Here is a 20,226-nt window from a genome sequence, read left to right on the forward strand (position 1 = left end):
GGTCGTGGGGCCGGCGGCGGCGACCGGGGCGCGCATGCGCTCTCCCCCGCGCGGCGGCGGTGCGTGCACTCGCGGGGGACGCGCGCTCCACGGAGCCGCCGGCGCTCGGCCCCCTCATGGCCAAGCGGCGCGCGGAGCCGTTAGTGTGTCACGTGCCCATCAAACGGCTCCTGCGCGAGCCTCCGCCGCCGCCCCCCGCCGCTGCGCCCGAGCGGCGGCCCCGGGGCGAAGCGGCGAGCGCCGGCCCTGCCGCCCCGAAGCGGAAGCTGGAGGAGGCTGAGGCGCCGCCGGGCAAGCGGCCCGGGCTGCGGGGCAGCAGCCCCCGCGGGGAGCAGGGGGACGCGGGGGGCAGGCGGCGGCGGCGCGGCGGGCCCGCGGCCATCCAGGACGAGCGGAGGGCGGAGGGACGCGCCGGTGGCCGGGGCAAAGAGCGGGCCGCCGTCGCTGAGGTAACGGAGCGGGGCGGGCGCGGCGGGAGGCCTTCTGGGGAGGAGGCCGCGGTGCAGCCGTGGGCGGGCCCGGGCTGCGCGCCTCCGGGGAGAGAAAATCGTGGGCGGTGTTGGTGGCAGCTGAGGCCTTGCCGTGGGGCCGCAAGCTCCGCTCGCTGCGCCGGGGCGCGGGTGTCACCCGGCGCGGCTGGCGGGCCGTGCGGGTCAGCAGAATGTGCGGGCGGAGTCCCCCGGGCCTTGGCCAGGCACAGCACGGAGCTCGGTGCCCAGCAGCCCGTTCTGTGCCTCCCTGCATTAATCGGTCGTGGGCCTCTTAACAGCTTTTCTTCTTCTTTTTCTTCTCCCGATGCAAAACAAGTAACACTTCTGGCTTTCCTCTCTCCCCCAATAGAAAAACTGATGGGAAACAGCCTGTCTGGAGTTCAGTTTGGTTAAGGTAAGCTGAACTAAGTTCAGCTTAGTTCAGCCACATCCCCATCCGAAAGTATGGTGGAAGCTTGAAGAGTTTGTTTTGATAGCGTCTCTGTTGTTTGAGGTTGCAGGTCAGGCTTACTGCAATATCTGACAACTTTCTTAACTTTTTGTTTGGGATGGGCATTAGTAGTGATACCAGAGCTGTCTTTGAACTAAAACGTCTAGTGAAGGCAGTGGTCAGGGGAAGGGGATTAGTTATTTGGTGATCGGGAGGTACTGAAAGGCACACTTGGCTTCCGATGTTCCTGGTTAACTTTGAACAACGTACATTCTTCTCCCTGGCCTCTACCACATTTTACACAATAGGCCAGAAAACAAAACATGGTACTAAGAAAGTTTTAGTTTTGCAAAAATACAATGCTCGGTCATATTTATTGCCTATCTAGAAGTTTGATATATGTAAACTCACCTTTCCTCCCACCTGGACCTTTTAAATAAGACTGAAGTATTTGATCCAGTGTAATGGAAGTGGCAGAAAGTCTGATCAGGTCAGATGGACTTCGAACTCCACTTGTAGACTCTGATGTTAAAAAGATCGGTCCTTTGATAGTATAACACCCATCTCTGATCTGTAAAGAAAATTGTGGCTTTTCTTTCTCAGGCTCTGCCTTTTGGTGGGGTTTTTTTGGTTGGTTGGTTGGGGTTTGTTTGGTTTTTTTTTCATGGTGGATGGTGGAATTAAGGCACAAAGGGACTGAGGAAAAAATTCTCTGTCCTATGAAAATTATACATCCTTTTTAGGTTGTACCTTTTAAACACAAGCATATCTTTCATTTCTGAAGAGAGTACAAATGTCTTCTGAAGCAAAGGAAATTGAACAAATGGAGCAAACCTCTACAGAAGTTTTACTCCATCACAAATATGATGCTGAATTCTTTACTTATCCCTAGGATTATTAGGCATAATTTTGTAAGCTTTAGCAGTGGTAGGAAGGCAACAAGCCCCCTGATTTCCACACAGTAAAGAGTATTTCTCTATATAAAAAGTTTTTGCAGGACCGTGTTTTTAACAGGTTGTTTCCCTAAGTACAGTATTGTATAAGAAATATTTTCACTTTAAAATAAAGCTTAGTTAATGGCAGGCAAGAATTGTTTCTTCCATCTGCTGTGTGTCCTACCTGTATGTTTTAACTCTTTCACAAAGATATTTCTGATGATGATTTTTACACCTTTCTGAAAATACAGATGTAGGTTGGCATTATTCTGTGCTGTTTTGTGGTTTGTGTAGTTTATTACAGTAGTAAGCATGATCTGGATACTGTTAATTTCACATTGTTTTTGTTAACGTTACAAGCAATTTCCATTGTGCTCCAGTTGGCCAGAGAATAAGTATTATTCGAGTTTTATTTGCAAGCACACCTTTGTAACTAGAATTGGAAAATTAAGTCCGTAAAAATTAAACAACTTCATCCGTAGAAACTGAGCTGTTGTATCTCTGAGCTTGCTGCATGTTACCTACCTTGCTAGAATTTCTTCTCAAAACCTATTTTGAAGGATATTTAGGTGAATGTGAATATTCGATACTTTATTTTGCATTACATTTAATAATGTATTACATTATTACATTTTATGTAATAATGTGTGTATTACATTTTAGTGTTTGCGCCTGTCTTTTGTGTTCCTTGGGCTTGTTCATTTTCACACTGAATCTTTCTGGGAGATATCAACAAACTGAAATACTGCTGCTCTGGAGACTTGAATGCACTTGAAATTAATCCTGTATGTAACCTGAGTCCAAAATTAAGAGTACGCATATTTTTGCAGTTATGAAGTTTTAGATTATAATAATCTCTTTGAAACAATAATGCTGTCCTTTACTCTGTGTGTACAAAGCATGGAGCACAGGGGTTTTCTGACTTTAAGTACTTAGCCCTCACAGTGTGAGCAGTAGCTTCTTATTAAAATATAAGGGGAGTTCAGATTAAACATGGGGAGAATCTGTAAGGGTAGCTGACAGTTGCCGAAAGCCCATTGCTGGAGATTTTTTTCAAAGAACTTGTTAGCCACTTGCCCTGCACAGTTCTGTGTGAGTGATGCTGCCTAGGTTGGAATATGGACAGGAAAATCTGCCCTTTCTCTTTCATACTTTGTTGTTTGTTGTTAATGCTGTGCAGTACAAAAATTTCAGTTTACAAAAATATTTATGCAAATGTGTGCAACTACTTACAGATTGGCTTTCTTCCAGTTTCCATATAATCAGTCCTTCTGTTCCTGTGGCACTATATCACTTAACTGGTTTTGGTCTCGATTCTAATTAATGGGAACTTTGGTTCTGTAATTTTCCCTGAAGACAATCCTTTCCTAGTGAGCAAATGCACGTTAGTAGTACTTTACAGGCACGCAGCCATCTTGCTGCTATGAAATGATTTTCATGCCTCTCTTAATTATTACAGTTCTTGAATAATGCAGGGTTTTTGTAGAAAAAACAGGTTACCTAGTACAACAATTGTAGTTCACAAGAGGTTGATGTGGTAACAAACAGAAAAACGTATTCTTTAAATGGAAAGTATGGTGAATTTATGTACTTCTCTCTTTTGGGGAGTCAGGGAGGGGGGTGAAGCATCATTTTTCCAGTATCTGAGAGGGTTTAGGGACAATACTTACTGCGATTTTTTGAACATTACATTTTTTTATTCTGTTGCAAAGCCAGCAGACAAAGCATGATATTTTTCAAGAGCCAAACCAAAACAGTTATACCAGTTTCTTTGTTAAAAATACTTCTGTTCAGTGCCTGTTACAGCTGAGACATTAAAGTAAAATATTTTAAAATTCTGATTGTATGTTAGGAAGAATACAAACCAATATTATATGGAAATGCATTATTTTAGGTTTGTGGCAGCATTCAGTGTTTTTACATACCAGAAGAAAGTACATGCTCAAGACCAAAGGAATGACTTGAGAATTCCTCCTTACATGTATCATGTCCATAGAAACATGCACAGATTGGCCACTGTTTATAACCACAACAGGTAGTTATAAACAAACGGTGTATTTTCTAACAGATATTTTTTAAAAAAATGTATATTTGCAGAGTAAAGCAGTAGAAAATTATGCGTTCTCCCAAGGTTTTTCTTGTATTACTTACCAGTTGTTAAACTTTCCCCTCCCTGCCCCTAGAAGAGATCTTCATTTTTCTCACGTGTACTTGAGTACAAAATGTAGATACAGAAAAGAAGAAACGGAATGTGGTAGAAATACTACCTAGTGCTTTACTTTTCCTGCAGGTATCATCCTCTGAGTTGATGTAATAGCTAATACATTCTTCTGAATACCAGCATCTAAATGTGCATGAAATTTTTATTCCATTGTGAGAAGAAACAGCAGTGAACCGTTTTTGTGTGCGAAGTCCAATAATTGCATAAGTGTTACAGTATTGTTCTGTGCAAAGATTGCAAGTTGAAGAAATTGGTGGAGTTATTCAAGTACTTCCCAGAGGTTGTACAGTAGTTCTTTGCAAGAATATTTGAAACGACAAAACTAAATTATGATTTGTTTGAGATTTTCTATGGTGTTTTCCTTGGAAATAGCTCATATTTTCTGTATAAAATTGTAAGAACTGGTAATATTCAACAGCTGAGTAACTCTTCCTTGGTTTAGTTTCTTTTATAAAAGTTTCTTTTTATTATTTTGTACTGCTGTGATACAAATTAATGTTTTGTTGCCTTTTTTTTATTTGTCTCTTTTCAAAGCAAGAAGAAGATACCTGTCAGTATAACTCATTCCTGTACTGGAGAAGACCATTGCCTGCTATTGATTTGTCTGATATTCAGAACGTAGATGGAGAGACTCCACGAGAAGCTAAAACTCCTTCAAGGACTGATACCATGGAGACTGAAATGGAGACCTGATCAATTGTTTCATAGTTGTGCATCTACTTGCAGGAAACTTGTTTCCATTTGGATTCAGGTTTTTCTACTTGGGAGAAAAATAAGCATGCTTCTGCCCTCTTGAAGAAACAGTGTTATGTCAGTCTGCAAAGCAAGTCTGAGTTGTCTTAAGTGGATGGGATTATCACAATTAGGTACTTTATAGTAAGCTGTCTGGAGGTGTACAGTGTGGAGGAGGCTATGATGTCTAGCAAGAATGCTTGAAAACATAGAGGCAGGCTAAAAGAAGACTACAGAAAATTAGAACTTTGGGATGCAATTAAAATAAACAAGTGAATGTGTTACATGTCAAAATGAAATGGAAAATCATTTTGTGTGTCCTGAACAAAAATATATCACTGTGGTAGCTGAAAGTGAAATATTTATAATGTGAATTTGTCACCAAGCACACAAACAGTAGTGATTTTTAATGTGGTTTTTTCTGTGTAATAGCTAAACCAAAAAATAAGAGCCTACCAAAACTAGACAAAACATTCCCTTTCCTCTGCAAACCAAAAACAAGTGTGGCAGGGATTGGGAGGGAAAAGGGGATCTTTTCTTCTGTAAACTGCCACTGTTCTGAAAGTTTTTCACATTCTCCTTGTGAAAAAGTTTTTTCACCTTCTCCTTTTCACATTATCCAAAGCAGTGGGCAGCCAGCTTTTAGGTTTTTGGTCCATTCTCAAGTTAATGCTATTCTTACTCTTTTTGACATTGTCTCCGAACAATGAGTCGGTAGCATCAGAATGGCGGGTGTGCGCAGATGTGTCAAGAAAAGTTAATGCAATATAAAATTACCACGTACACTTTTTCAGACTTAACTGACTGAGGTGTAGTTTTTGCAGAGACTGGATCTTGCAAAAAATTTTTACAGAAGTTCATTGAATTAGTGTTTTTTGCTGTGGAATACAAACTTAATGCTTGTTTTTTGTAATTTATTTACAAGTTGAAGTACAATTAGAAATACTTGTCTTTAATAATAGCCTGAAGTTGTATGGGCAGACTGTCAGACTTTGCAAATGTGATTTGTCTTTAAGGATAGCAAACACTGTATTTTTGCTGGAATCATCATTGAAGAAGGCAACTTGTCAATTTTTTGTATGTTTTTTAAATAATGTATTTGCTAAAGGACAATGAAGTTTTGCCTGTGTGTATTTGAAAACTTTGGGACTATTGCTGTGTGAAGTTCCTGACTTTATTTCTTAAGATTGTTGTTTCTATAACTTTCTCATTTTATTAGGTCTTTTTGCTTCAAATAGTCAGCTTGTCAACCTTCTTAGTAAACATTTGGAAACTTTTTTTCAGTATTTTTGCTATAAGGTGTCTGTATTTGTTCATTGCTTATTAATTTAGATTGTTACGGTCTCTTAGTACCCACAGAAGAAAGGAGGTGGCTTAGTGACTCAAGCATTTCATGGTGCTTGTTTGGATACACTTTTACCTGCTATCAGATCAGCTGGATACGTATTTAAACAATATTCATTTTTCTAACACATTTTTAATTATGTTTTTTAAGTCCAAATACATCAACTTGTCTTAGGAGGTACTTTAAAAATGTTCTTAAAAACAAACTCCTTTTCTGGCAAGAATGCAACTGCTATTACATGTTTACTATAACCAAAATACATTAGTCAGGAAATAGATTTATTTGTTTGTGTAGGTGTTGGTTTTGTTTTTTTTTTTTACCCTAGGTAACCTATGCATTCCTATATTTGTGGTTTTTATAATATTTCACACCATCCAGTATTCTCAGGATCCAGTATTTTGCATTATTAGCTAGTATCTTTGCAGACATACTTTAGTTGTTTAAAATCTGGTTGGAGCTTCATATACAGTAGGTATACAGCAGTAGACTGCATTTTAGCGTTAAAGTCTGTCTCTCCTTTTCCCTATCCTCACAGGACAGAAGAGATTTTATTATTGTCTTTAAAATATGTATTTGAGCTATTCCATAACAAAATAAATAAGCCCCTTACAACAAATTAAGCTTGCACAATGTTGTAGGCTATATGTTTACTTTATTTGCAATTATGCTGTAGGCAAGCACTTTCTCCTTAGCTTGTTCCAGTTGTGGGCTCTGGGTTATGGACTGGAATGTTACAGCTACTTTCAGAGCATTTGCTGAGCTGATTAATTTTTTCCATTCATCTGTTTGCAAATAGAGGTAAATTTAAAAGCCTTGGAAAACCTTTTGAAATGAGTCCAAGAGTTTGGGTTATGGAAAAGGCTGGGCGAGGTAAGGGGGAGTGATGATAGATTACATAAACTTTGCATTAGAGCTGTCAAAAGGTGTGACCAAGACATGTCATTGCTCAATGTCTGGTGTCTCCAGATACCATGTGTCACTGTGGGCTACCAAAACACTGGTCTTGACTTCTGACTCCATTTTTCTAGAGAGCTCTGGTTCAAGGGCTGTACATAAACTACAAGTAAGCTTAAGATGTTTTAATTTGCATATGGATTCATATCCAGTGAGAAGAAAATGTTCTTTTGAAATAACAAGATGTCGGCACAAATTCTAAGACAGCTCGGGAGTAGCATAATGCCTACCAACTGACGATCTTCAGTTGAGATATTCTTAAACTTTCAGAAGAAAATTGTTTATATTCTCTCTAGATAATTGGGAGTTTGCTTTTCTCTAAAAGTTCCTCTCTAAAAGGAAGAACCACTGTCAGAGTAAGAAAATGTACAGTGTAACCAGAGATCATCTAGATACTATGCAGGTTCATAAGGGTGTTGCATCTGGACGTAGCACAGAAAGGGTATGGGCATTTTAATGAGAAGTGAAATGCTGGAAATAAATATGTTTCAGAGCAGATTTAAACAGCAAAGTAGTATTACCAGCATGTCGGCCTTTGTAAATTTTCTGTCTCATTCTAAATTTAAGGCCTGTTTTATATGGTTTCATTTGTGTTTATTAAAGGCCTGCACTATATTTATGGTTCTCAAGATAGGTAAGCCTCCAGGAGAAACTTAAAGCTCAGTCCAAATCAAAATCAGGAAAGTGAAGAACTACTATGAAAACCACGCTCATTGATGACCATGTCTTGGGTAAGCAGACTGTTGTAGAAAGAATTAAAAAAAAAAAAAAAAAGTGGGGAATGGAAGATAGGTGATGATGAAGAAGTAGGGTAGCAAATGAGTGCAGGCATAGTTGGCCAGCAGAGCAATGACGTGAACTAATATTTTCAGCACTGGCTCCATCTTCAGCACAGCAGCATTTACAATAATTTGAATATGGCGATCAACAGTAAATTTACTAGGTTTCTCACTGTTTGACAGTTACTGCTTGTTTTTTCCTGTTGGCAAGGCCAAGAATTTAACGGACATCAAAAAAGTACACGCTTATGTATATGGGTAGTTGGAAAATCCACAGGATCCTTCATGTAGAAAATAAGAGAACGCAAATGTATTTCTCCAGGTGGCACCAAAGATAATTACTGTCCAGCATTTGGCAGCTAGTTCTGGTTACGGCAGATTCGTTGTGGGGAATTCATGTGTATTTTTGTGAAAGCATCTGATGACAGCCACAATAGGAGATGTTGGACTGCGTGGACTCACTGTTCGGTATAGCAAAGCTTATGTTTGAAGAAGCATTTCAAAATAGCTAGTATGCTTGGGCTGGCTTAATTATTTCCATGCCTACAGTTATAACCTTGGCTCTCTAGGTGGCAATACACATACACAGTAAACTACAGTGAATCTGGAAGATGTTTTGGGTATGCTTTTATTCTGAACTGCTACTGAAAATTCAAGCAGTGACATCATGAATGTTAATCATTTCCTTACCATGATACATAAATAAAAGCAGATCAAGTCACAAGTTCCTGATTATAAGGTGACATGAGGTCTTCAGCATAATTGGACTAAAAACCTTTTGTCAAAAATTTTTGGTTCATCTCGTTTCTCTCTCCACGTCCCCCCCGCCTGCCCCCCCCCCCCAAAAAAAAAAAAAAAAAAAAGCTATCCTTTTAACACGTGGGAATTTGTTGTCACTACTTCTTGCACTGTTTCCATTAGTTACAACTGGAAAGCAAGCTTTATATGATTCTGTGTTGGATGGAAACCTCGGTTGGTGGCTGAAGGCTACTTGAAATGTACTCGTTAAATATGGGGAAGAAAAAGGTAAGTGCTAATTCATAAGAAACTAACTCATGAAGTAGTGTTTGAATATTGGTATATAGGTAATAATTGAAATGCATGAGGAAATTTCAAATAGGGTTTTTCAAGTAGTCTTATTAAAAGGTTGCTTATTTAAAATTCCTATTTCAAACTTTTTGTATTAGAGAATTTGATGTTGATGAAGCAAACTGTATTTTAATTATTGATATTTCATTTGTAAGTGAACTCATTAGTTATTAATAAGTACGTTTTAAACGCTCTTGGTCAAAAAAACAGCATTCATGACTTCTTAGTCACTTCTAAGGACTTTAAAAGTCATTGTTCTTTCTTCTCTTAAAGCCGTACAGATCATAACTTTTTCACTACTGAAGGAAAAAATAGTTTTCTTACTACTAATATGTTACCATTCCCAGGGGAAGAATTGTGAAAGGAGGATGGAGGCAAAGTCAATTTTTGTTTGTAATTTTATTTTGCTTTTAAGAATTATTGTGGTGGATGGTAGTTTTCCTGGTTTTGTTTTGTCTTCTTTTATAACAGTGAATTTTTGAAAGAAGGGATATGGACTGGCTAAACATTACATTTTTTCCCAGTTTTCTTATATGAATACCCGGGGTTCATGTTTGGATTGGAATATGATGAAATAAGTAGCTTACCAAGTATGAGACTGAGAAAAGTTAAACAAAAATAGTATTGTACTATCTTCAATGCAGTGTAAGCCAGAGGAAGGTTTCTTCATGCAGAGCTATGAATGGAAATGAACTGCATCTACTCAGTGTTCTCTTGCACAGGTGAATTTTGTAATGTCCTTCATTTGAGCAGTGCACAGTGCTTTTCTAATTAAATTGGAACATACAATAATGAATTCCATTGGATCTTCCCTATGTGTCAAATGTCCTGTCTCTGAAGCGTGATGCTATATAGTGGGTATTTCCTTTTGATGCTTCAACTTGTAGAATATGAAGTTTGCTTTCAGTTTATTTTACTTCCTGGCATTTAGAAAAACCTAATTTTGCTTCTGATTGCATAAAAAACAATTATTATGTAAGAACTACTTTGGCATAAAGTAAGCTACCAAAATCCTATGGTTTCATGATCGGCAGTTGTAAACCGCAATGTTTTTTGATCATATAATCACAAAATGTTGCATCTGTGTATCCCATAATAGTTAGTTTTTCTACTTTCACCTTTTAGGAATTGGAGAAACCTGTGATTGCAAAGAGGAGAATCTGCTTCAGACACACCTCTGTATTTCCAAATGTGTGATGTGCAAATACAGAGACACCAAAGACAGCTTTTCATTGTATAAATTGAAGCCATAAAAATAATTCTATGATTGTGAAATATAGTATGATATGAGAGGGAAAGGTATGGCTAACAAGCAAAAATGTGTATACTTTGGACATGAATAGTAATATCAAACCTGGAGTGTAAATATCAAAATGCCTTAATTTCTATGACATGGCAAGGCTTCAGGGAGAAATTATGATGGTATCGATGCCCAATATGTTTGTGTTTTTTTTTTTCTTAGAGTCCATACATACAATGCACATATGCCCAAAGTGCTTTAAGGATACAGCTTGGTCAGTGGAGTCCCTTTGAGTCAAATAGGTACTGAGAGTGCCTACTTGTTTTTATGCCAGCAAATAGCGTAAAAGGTAGAATAGGCTCCCCATTATCTATCTTTCTCATTATTTTGAGCCATGAGGCAGATTCTGGTACCTGCATTTCAGTGCATTCCTTTCTCCCCTGTTTGTATTGTGCAGCTTATCTGTGAATACCCTGGATTTGTCAGTGCTAACTACTCCAATCTCAGATCGTTTTGGGATTTGTTTTACCTTTGTTAGGGTGGCCTTGAATTATTGTGAGGCCAGAATTGCTAATTTATGAAGACCAGTCATTTCAATAATGAGTTCAGCAATCAAAATACTCTTACTGAAATACCTTAGACCACATTGTATGGCCGATTACCATGTCTATCGTTGACTTAAAAGAGTGATAAAAGTGCATTATTAAATTTTCCTTTTCAATAAGGAAAATTAGAAACACATTGCCTTTTAAAGATAAGATTTTGAAGGTCTCTGTATTTCAGTGGTACTGTTTTACTACAGGTTAGAGTAGTGGAATTTCATTTTTTGAGATGTACTGTTCTGACTTACAGTTCTCTGAATGCAGTGTACTGATGCTATAGAAGATTTGTGCTTTCAGGACAGCTGACAGTGAGCAGTAACTGTTAGCGTTGACAATAACAGGTTGTTGGTACTACTCAAGTAGTCAAGAAAACAATTAACAGTATTTTTATTGTGTTTTCTTAAAAAAACCAAAGGTCTATGTGATCACATAATACATTTTTTAAAATAATCAGTCCCACCACTTTGAGGATGTTGACCAGCCAAGGATGCAACCAAACTCATTTCCTCTCCTAGGCTGGACAGTTTTTCCTTAGCAAGAAAAAATATATAAGGTGTTTTCATATTAAGTAAGTATTTAAGAGAATTTCAGTTGCCAATACTGATTTCTGTGATGTTAAAAACACAATATAGCAATTAGCAAACACATTGGTATAAAAATTATGTAAAGGCTAAGACACTGGGTCATAGCAGAAGAATGTTGTTTTAGAAAGGGATGATTGGCACAGAGAATAAATCCAAAATAAACTTATTATTTTGCTGAATAGAAGTAAGCTTAAATTTACTTTTCTTTCTTCTTAGAAATCTAGGTGCCGAAAGGTGAAACTTAGGCAGCCAGCAACAAACAGCCAAATGAATCAGTTTGAAGGTTCACGATATGGTGTATTTCTATCATGTACTATGTGATAGCTCCTCAAAACACATCCTGAAAGCAATAATGATCATGACAGAGCCCTGCCTAGCTGACACTAGCTTCTCAATATTTTTACATGGGACTTCTTTCTGCTGTTGACTGCCTAGTGCTTTCAGTGGGGAGTGGTCAAAGTGACACCCTGCACACCAGGTCTAGCTCATAGGTTGAATCCGTGTGGTCACTTGCTTCTTGTGCCGTGGCCTTGCCATCAGGCTGTGCCTGATGGGAGTTGCCCTTGCCCAAACCCCAGAATTGCTAGGACAGACTGTGAAACGCAACAGCCAAGTGTTTAGGACTTGCCTGCAGAGCACTCAGCAATTATATCTTAAAGGCACAGTGCCACGTGAACATGGACGTGCCTTCAGCCGCCCCCAGCCTTTGGAAGACTGGCCTGGGACAGTACTATTCTCCATGAATCAGCCCATCTTACAATGGATAACCGGGTGTTGCTTTAAGTCTTCTGCGTATTCCACTGTGAGAGCGTGTGTACTCAGTGTACTTGACTGACACCCTAGTAAGTGTCTTCAGGTTTTTCTCTTGCCTCCAGCAATGGGTCACTAAGGGACAGCCTTCCTTCTTCCTTTGTGAAACACAGTGCTCCCTGTACATTCATTGCTATTTAACCCTTAATTTTTAGGTAAATAGTTTTAGGTTAGTTCAAAATAAAGAGGTCATGTGGATAAGGTTCTTTTTTTTCAGGCTCAAGCAGGAAGTTTTTTGTTTGTCCCCTTTCCTCTAAAGCTTGAAGCATTTGCTTTGGCATGTCTTTGAGTGTGAATAGTAACACAAACCTCCATCCTCCCAATTCTGCCTTCTGTATAGTCTCTACGAGAAAGATATATGGTATCTGGTATGAAAAAAGGTGGGGAAAAAAAGAACAGATTTTGAAAATTGATTTAAAATGAGGATTTGAAAGCCCTGGGGTCACATCTGGAGAAACTCTCACTGAAGAATCCATATGCCTGTCATTTGACCCAGGCCAGGGAGCTGACAAGTCAGAATTCACACCTTCTAGGAGTACTTTGAAAGATGACACGTTTGAAAAATCTGTTGACCAGTCTGAGAGATACAAGGGCTGACAGAGCAAACTGAAGAGAGACAGTGTTCCCTGAGATTATTCTACAAAACCCTTAAGACTTCTTACTCTTAGAAGCAGGGATTGTGTTAACGCTCAAGAAAGACTCCTCAGAAACTTAGAAAAATTTTAAGGTGTTACTGTTTAGCTACAGATATCATCTGAGGAGTCATCTAATACTGAGCTAAGAACAGTAAGTGAAGTGGTTATCCTTCAATCCTGCATCTTCCTCGTGCTTGTCTCCGTTATTGTTAACCTACAAAAGTACATTGTGCTTCTCCATCACTGTGAAGGGTTTATTTCAAGAGATGGAGACTACTACATCTTAAAGCTGCCGAACACACTCCTACGCTGAGTCCTCTTAGGCCGCCTTTGCTCATTTTCCTACCTCTGTTAAGAAAATTGTGTAACAGAGACCAATGACACCATCTGAAATGTTATTTCTCAATTCTGGACAGTGATGTCCTGCCTTAGGAAGCAGTATGCTGGTTTCCATGGGACTATCACTAGAAGCACAGAAACTGTTGAAGATTGTAATGAGACTAAACTGTACCATCACATTTTGTTCTTTGGGTCTGCACTGACTTCAAAGGTATTTACAGAATGCATTTTGGGAGAATTGAGGGTTGGATATTTGTGACTGTGACCATCAGACTGACCAAACCTACCCCACTACATTCCTGGCAACTTACAGACTCTAATAAAAACTTTTAAAAAGCCAATTTTTCTCATAGAATAAATTCTGCAGACAGTCCTGTTGACTTTGAATAATTCTTCATGCAAATACAGTGTCTGAATTATCTTGAAGCATTTTGAGCTGTGTTCAGATATCAGTAACTACTTGTTACAGCCACTGAATAATCTGAATAAAAAAACACCATAAGAACACGTGGCACCCTGGCTGTGTATAATTCAATATTCAAGACTGTCTTCATTCTTGCCTTCTGTTGAAGCACATCTGTCATGTGAACCAGTAGCTGATGGACATTTATATGCCTGCCTGGGTTCTGTCATCCTTTAATTTAAAAATCAGTTTATTCACGATGAGGGAAGTCATGTTCTCCATCTTGGAAAAGCATTTGTTGGCAGATCAGTGTCCAATATCAGTGTGCGGTGGGCAGCAGGAGGGAAGATTTACTACAATCAGACCTGGAATAATCATTGCACACTGCGAAATAAGCAATAAAGCATATGACTTAAGCTCACTCCAGGAGGTTGCCTCTACACACTGTAAGTTGAAGGGGAAGACCAAGGCAGAAGATTCTGTTCTGTTGTAGTCCAGAATTTGCAAGGTAAAACAAGAGATAAGTTTTGCACTTATAAAGAAAAATAATCTTCCACAGTGCCTTTCCACAGCATGCTAAAGCAGTAGCTGAAACAGTCATCATCTGGTGAGTCTGTGTTTGATGTATCTGCTGCCAGCCTTCGGTGTTGGACTAACTTATAAGACTTCTTTATTTATGTTGGAAGATAAAGGTAAATAGGCCTAGTGGCAGGCTGATTTGTTGGTAATGATACGGGATGGGGGGAGAAATCTAGAAGCAGTCTTTACAGTTTCATTCCTTGCTCCTCTCTGCTGCTTCATCAGTTCTTGAAGATCTGCTAGGGCACTAAGGCAAAGGTAAAAGTTTGTAGATAGTCTTATGAAACTCAGTGTCTTCAGTGTGTTTGGAGATGATGAAACAGTGAAACTGGGAGTTCCCTCTTAAGCAGATTGCTGCATAAGATGTAGATTAGTTTTGGCTTTTTCATTCCAAAATCTGGACACTCCTTTAGTAGATCCTGCCTGATTAAACACGGTTGATGGAAAAAACATTTTAATATACTTGCTGGATAGGAGGTATGATCTAACAGAACATAGTGAACAGAGTGAGTATCTGGATGCTTATGCCTTTACAGGCACCCCATGGAAACAACAGAAACAAAGCCATTCCTGTTTTGCTAAAAGTTTCTGTTAGGTGTATTATCCTCCTTTAAGATCATTTTTTGGTAGGAGATTTTTGGACTTTGAAAACAATGGGAGGTTATGCATGAATTAATGCAGTCATACTTTGACATGTCTGCATTTCACTTACTTAGGACATGAAAAGCAAGAAGTGTGAAGCATTGTTCCTAATGGGCATCCAAGAATTGAGCTGGCCGCACTGCTGTTAAAGTGACAGCTTAGACACTGGGAATATAGGACTTATGAAAAAAGAAGCATAAAGGATGGACAAGCAAGATAGCGCTGATCTTAAGGTAAGTCTATAGAAATAGGATTGATATTCTGCGGTAGGACTGCAGGAGAAAACATCTCAGCAGTTCTGATTTCTAGAGGTAACAGGATAAAGAGTACATGATAGTTATGTGTACTTTGAACTACTAAAATGTCTGTTATAAAATAGACCACATGTGTTTTCATATCAGTGAAGTGCTGGGGAATTGGGTGTGAGAATTTGCAGCATGAGAATTGGTTTGTATGGCTTTGGAGAGCAGATTTTTAGGTCTTTGTATTAGATTACAAATGACGAATTACAAATGATTCCAAGGAAAACTGAGAACTTCTCATGTCTGAAAGAAGATGCACAACTTAGAAAGAAATGGCAGAAATTTGGAATTAAGAAAATGCTTGCAGTCAGAGGAATATGTACACCTAGCTATGGCCTAGTCAATGTCCAGAGCAGCTGCATGTGCTAGGATACAGGGGTTTCGGGTTTCTTACAGGGTTCAGATTCGTATGAAGAGTGGGCTTGGTAACAGTGACCGATATGTCCTATTAAAAGAACATTTCTTTATTTAATTTATAAACATCGGTGAAACAAGCAAATTGAGCTGAAAGTTTCTATGCTGACTCAGGATGACTTGTTTGGGAAAGTTTAATGGAAAATAGTATCTTAAAAGGTGTAGCGAGGAAAAGAATGAACATGCTGTTCATCACCTGGTAAAATTTCTAGCAGTGCATTCTGCTGTTGGAAGCCATAATGCTTTTTTAAAGCCTAGTGTGTAAGAAGTGCAATGTAAGAAGTCTGAAGATTAAATAGAAGTGGTGTAAGAAGTAGAAACTTATGTTGGGCAGGGGGCTGGAAGCAGTTTTCTTACCCTCCTTGTCTTTGAAAGAATAGTTTATGTGAAACCACTGCTAAGTTTAACAGCTAATGTTTTGAAAGGCTCTGAGGCATTCCCCAGGGCTGAGCAAGCTTTTCTGCTCTGGTTTTTGGGGTGCTGCTGAGTCTGGGTGCTTGACCTGACAGTGGGACTGTCTTCTCCGTGGTGCTCTCGGTGGCTCTGCTTCCAGGCTCCTGCGCTGAGACAGTGTGGTCCGAAGGCAGGGCTCTCCTGTAGGGCAGGAGGAGGGAGTGCTGGGCATCATGGAGGAAGATGAGACTTGGGCAGGAAAATGAGAAATTGAGAGACCAGAAAATGGGAGAAACATCTAGAAAGAGTAAGTGGATGGGAAATACAGATAAAATCCAGAGGCAGGTAGACATTGGAGCTCATAGTCAATACCGTGGCACAACTGAAACCAAGAAAATAAACATTAGGCAAAAGGTGGATGAGAGGGCAGGGCAGCGAAACCCTGGAGAACTGGAGGCTGGGATTGATTATAGGAAGAGGGTAAGTTTGGGACAAAAGAAAATGGAGATTGAAAGAAAAGTGAAGTTTGAGAGTCAAGTTGGAGGAAATACAGACGAGCGGAAACAAAACAAAACTCAGAATAAAGGGAGAATGGCCTATGCCTGCTGTGTTAGTCCACACCAGGCACAACTGCCTGTAATCGCTGCAGGTGCTTGTTTTGTTCCAGTAGGTGTGGTCCTCAACACGTTCAAGGGCTCCAGCCCCGCAGGAGACAGTGATAACTGCTGAAGGGGTGCTGAGGTTCCTCCTTTGAGTTTTGTTTGTCAGTGTGGAAAAAGTGATACAAAAGGTGTGTGAAGAATAATAGGAAGATCAAGAACCTGAGTATTCAAAAGTTTGGGTTTATATCCACATTTAATCACTTTATGAAGATTTTAATTAATACACTGGTCGCATACTGGTTTCCTTGTACACAGGTTGAGTTGTTCATCGTCATGAGCTGTAATCCAGTTACTGTTTCTTTTTCACCTTTCGCTTTTCAGTAATGTGCTGATTACATATGATTCAAGTCTTCATAATTCAGGAGAGAATTGTTGGTTTCCTCTTGGCCCTTCCTGTTAGGTTTATCGCGAGTGCCGTAACCTTACCTTACACCATGAATTCATTTTCACAGTACCCTAAAAAATGACCAGGGAAAAACCTCAGGCTTTGAGGGGGGAGCAGAGGTGCAGACAAACCCGAGCTGAGTCTGGGATACTTGTGATCCGGTTTCTCGACGCGATGAGGAGCTCGGCAGGGACGAAGCAGAGCGCCGCTGGGCCCGGGGGGGAGCGTGTCGGGGCGGCCGCCGAGCGGGCGCTGAGCCCGGCGGTCGGGGCTCCCCGGCAGAGCGGCGGCGAAGGCAGCGCCGGTGCTCGGCTGTCCCGCACGGGGAAACCTCGCCTGCTGCCTTGGGGCAGCGTGCACCTTCCAGTACTGGGGAAAAAAACACGCAACCAACAAACAACCGAAAAGCCGGGGGTAAAGGACGGCGCCCCGGGAGCCGCCGCGCCCCGCCGAGGCGCCGCCCGCCCGCCCCGCCGCCGCGGGACAAGGATCGCCGGCGCCGGCGGGCATGGCGGCGCGGCGGGACCTGCTCTTCTCGCAGCTGGGCTCCGTCTGCCGCGGCGGCCGGGACCGGCGAGGGGGCGGCTGGCGGCACACGCCCCGGGAGCGCTGCGGGGCGGCGGAGGAGCGCCGGCCGCGGGCACCCCCGCGCCGAGCCGGCCGGGGCGGCCGCGAACCCGCGGCCCCGCAGGTGAGGGCGGTACCGGCGGGGACGGGACGCGGGCGGTGGCGTGGCCGGGGGCCTCGCCGCTCTCCGCCCAGGGCCGGGCTGCGAAGTCCCCCGCGGAGGGCGGCTGCCGGAGGAGCAGGACCTGTTGGGGCCGCTCCTCTTCGTCCTCGCCCGGGCCAAGCCCGCCCGGCCTGAGGGAGAGAGGCACCTTCGTGCGGAGCGGGTGGCGGGGCGGCCAGCTCACCCGAGCACGGCGTCTCGATGGGCGCTTCTGTTCCCGGTGGTACACGTTGCGCTCGCCGTGTCGTGCGCGGCATTTGAGCGCGTCTGTAAATGGCATCAGGCTTCGTCTGAAAGTCCAGGCGACCTGGGCAGAGAACAGATCTGTTGGACTGATGGCAAAGAGAAAACCTCAGGCTGCAGCGGGCTGTTTTGCCAATGACTTCATGTCCTGGTGTCGGTGCCGATTACCCCCCTGTGCTTCTGCAGACGGGGACTTGAGTGATTTTATACACGCACATTTGCTTGTATTCTAGTAGCCATGAGCAGCTTCCAGCAAAAAGGATTGCCAATGCTCCGAGCAGGACATCGCACGGTGATTTTCTGGTAGTGCCATTTGAATGCCGTGAGGTGTACAACGGTTATATGTAAAGTGAGAAAAACGCCTCTGGCTCTAGTAAATTTTCACTTCTTTTTACCATGATGCTAACTGAAGCCTTTTTTTTTTTTTTTTTATTTTAAAGATGAAATGTGTGTGATTCAGATGTCAGGGTTTTAAGAACAGAGCTCTGCTACTATAGATAAAATTGTGAGACTGGATGGTATTTCACACAGATCATGCTGTAGCAACATATCTAATGTATCCATTTCTGATATACTTGCTGATATAAGAAATATGTTTGCAGTGGAATATTCTTTATGAGTATTTCTGTTTATGAATATAATTTTCACAATACGCAGTATCTGCTTGTACACTAAGAAAAAAAGAGCTAGTGTTTTAAGTTGTGAACACCAGAAGTTAAACCACAAACTCCTTTTCTTGGTACCAAAATGGAGTGGCCAGTTTTTAGAGATTTAGTGTGTTTTGGAACTCCCAGAGGAATTGCAGCGTTACCTATAAGAATAAGCTCATACTGGTATGAGGCTAAAATGAGTTTAAGGAAGCATCATCATCATTTTTTAAATGAAAAATGTGCTCTGAAGTTGTGAAATCAGTTTACAGACTTTTCTTTGATAAGTTTATATTATACCATAACAACCTTATTTAAAGTAGTGTCAGGCTTATATAGTATTATTAAGAAACATGATAAGCAGCAAATAGGTTAGGTTATGTTTGAACCTAAGTTTCCTTAATCGTTCTGTGGCTTGATAAGGGACAAATGCTGAAGCTTTCTTGGCTGTTACAAGGTCAGGGGCACAGAAATTACCCAATAGTGAATGTGCTGAAGTACATTGTGCCTGGAAGTAACCAGTAACCAGGAGGAAAAGAATTGTGCAGAACTACCAGAGAAAGAAATTTCTCTCTGAGCTCCACCTTCACTTTTTTCTTTTTTAAAATATTGTACGGACAGGGAGAAGGTAATTGTTACCTTCCCCCCCAGTTTGTGACCACCTAATTGGAAGGCAAAAAGTCATGTAGTAGTTTTAAAAGAGCAGAAGGTAGGCGAGTGTAAAATTTCTACAGCTTGTAAAGGAAAATGAGGTCTCAGTAAACATCTGTGTGTCCATGCATGCACGCAATTGTGCAGTGCACACAGTACTCCACTCTGGGCTGCAGGTAACGTTTTCAAAAACATTTAAATGATGTATGTGCGTAGGTCCCAGTTTTCAAAAATGTTGTTGGCATGTAAGAGCATAGATCCCTCTGGGACCAGTCAAACTTTGTGTACCTCGTGGCTACTTTGTTTGTGGAGAACCTCAGGGGCTGGGCAGCTGCAGCATGTCCCTTCTCTGTCATCCCAAGGAGTTCTTGTTTGCCTCTGCATAACCACAGTGGCAGGTGCCCAGAGATAATAGAAAACAGCTTTCAGTGGTCATGGGGCCAGCATCGTCCTCAATTTACAGTATTGTCTTTAAAGTGGGGTTGCGGTACAGGATAGCATGTCAGGGGAAGGCTGCAGCGGTAAGAAGAGAAGGTCAATCCCTTCACATTGCTCTGAGCACAACCCTGAACATGACTGGTGTTACAAACAGGATGGCAGAGACCATGCTGGACTGCTGTGTCCCATCTACAGTGTCTATCAGTGTGGCTCTAATCTGGTTACATCTGCCAAAGTTGAATGAAACCTTCCCAGGAGGAAAAATCTATGTGAACTATGTGCAATACTCTTCCTACTTCTTTTCCTAAGTAAGACACTCCTTCATCCTGCCTTTTCATGGCTTGATTAATCTTAACTTTATTTTTCACTCAGTAGCACCATGTCAGCTGAAGAGGTGGGTCCCCCCACCTGTGATGCCCAACAAGCCGAAATATAGGCTCTCAGATGCTATCTGGGGAGGTGGTAGGTCCAAGCTGAGTAATCCAGTTTTTTGAGAATTGCACTAATGAGTTTGAGACTCTTCAGGCAGTTCACAGCACAACGGGAAGCTG

At 41.3% G+C, this 20,226-nt stretch overlaps 1 protein-coding gene across 1 annotated transcript; it reads left to right on the plus strand.

Annotated features, from left to right (window-relative positions):
• Window positions 1–97: 97 nt before the first annotated feature.
• On the plus strand, window positions 98–6,770 carry C4H9orf40 (chromosome 4 C9orf40 homolog). Its single transcript, XM_072859910.1, has 2 exons — window positions 98–449; window positions 4,612–6,770. The coding sequence occupies exons 1-2, from the start codon at window positions 117–119 to the stop codon at window positions 4,768–4,770; spliced, it is 492 nt and encodes a 163-aa protein (XP_072716011.1). The 5' UTR covers window positions 98–116; the 3' UTR covers window positions 4,771–6,770.
• The last annotated feature ends 13,456 nt before the right edge of the window (window positions 6,771–20,226 follow it).

This window comes from Ciconia boyciana, chromosome 4 (assembly GCF_034638445.1).
Source record: "Ciconia boyciana chromosome 4, ASM3463844v1, whole genome shotgun sequence".
NCBI lineage: Eukaryota > Metazoa > Chordata > Aves > Ciconiiformes > Ciconiidae > Ciconia > Ciconia boyciana.

Bases quoted from the DNA above. Each gene is read 5' to 3' on its own strand.
- C4H9orf40 (XM_072859910.1), top strand. From the start codon at position 117: ATGGCCAAGCGGCGCGCGGAGCCGTTAGTGTGTCACGTGCCCATCAAA. The intron at 450-4,611 runs GTAACGGAGCGG...CTCTTTTCAAAG, and splicing joins AGCGGGCCGCCGTCGCTGAG to CAAGAAGAAGATACCTGTCA.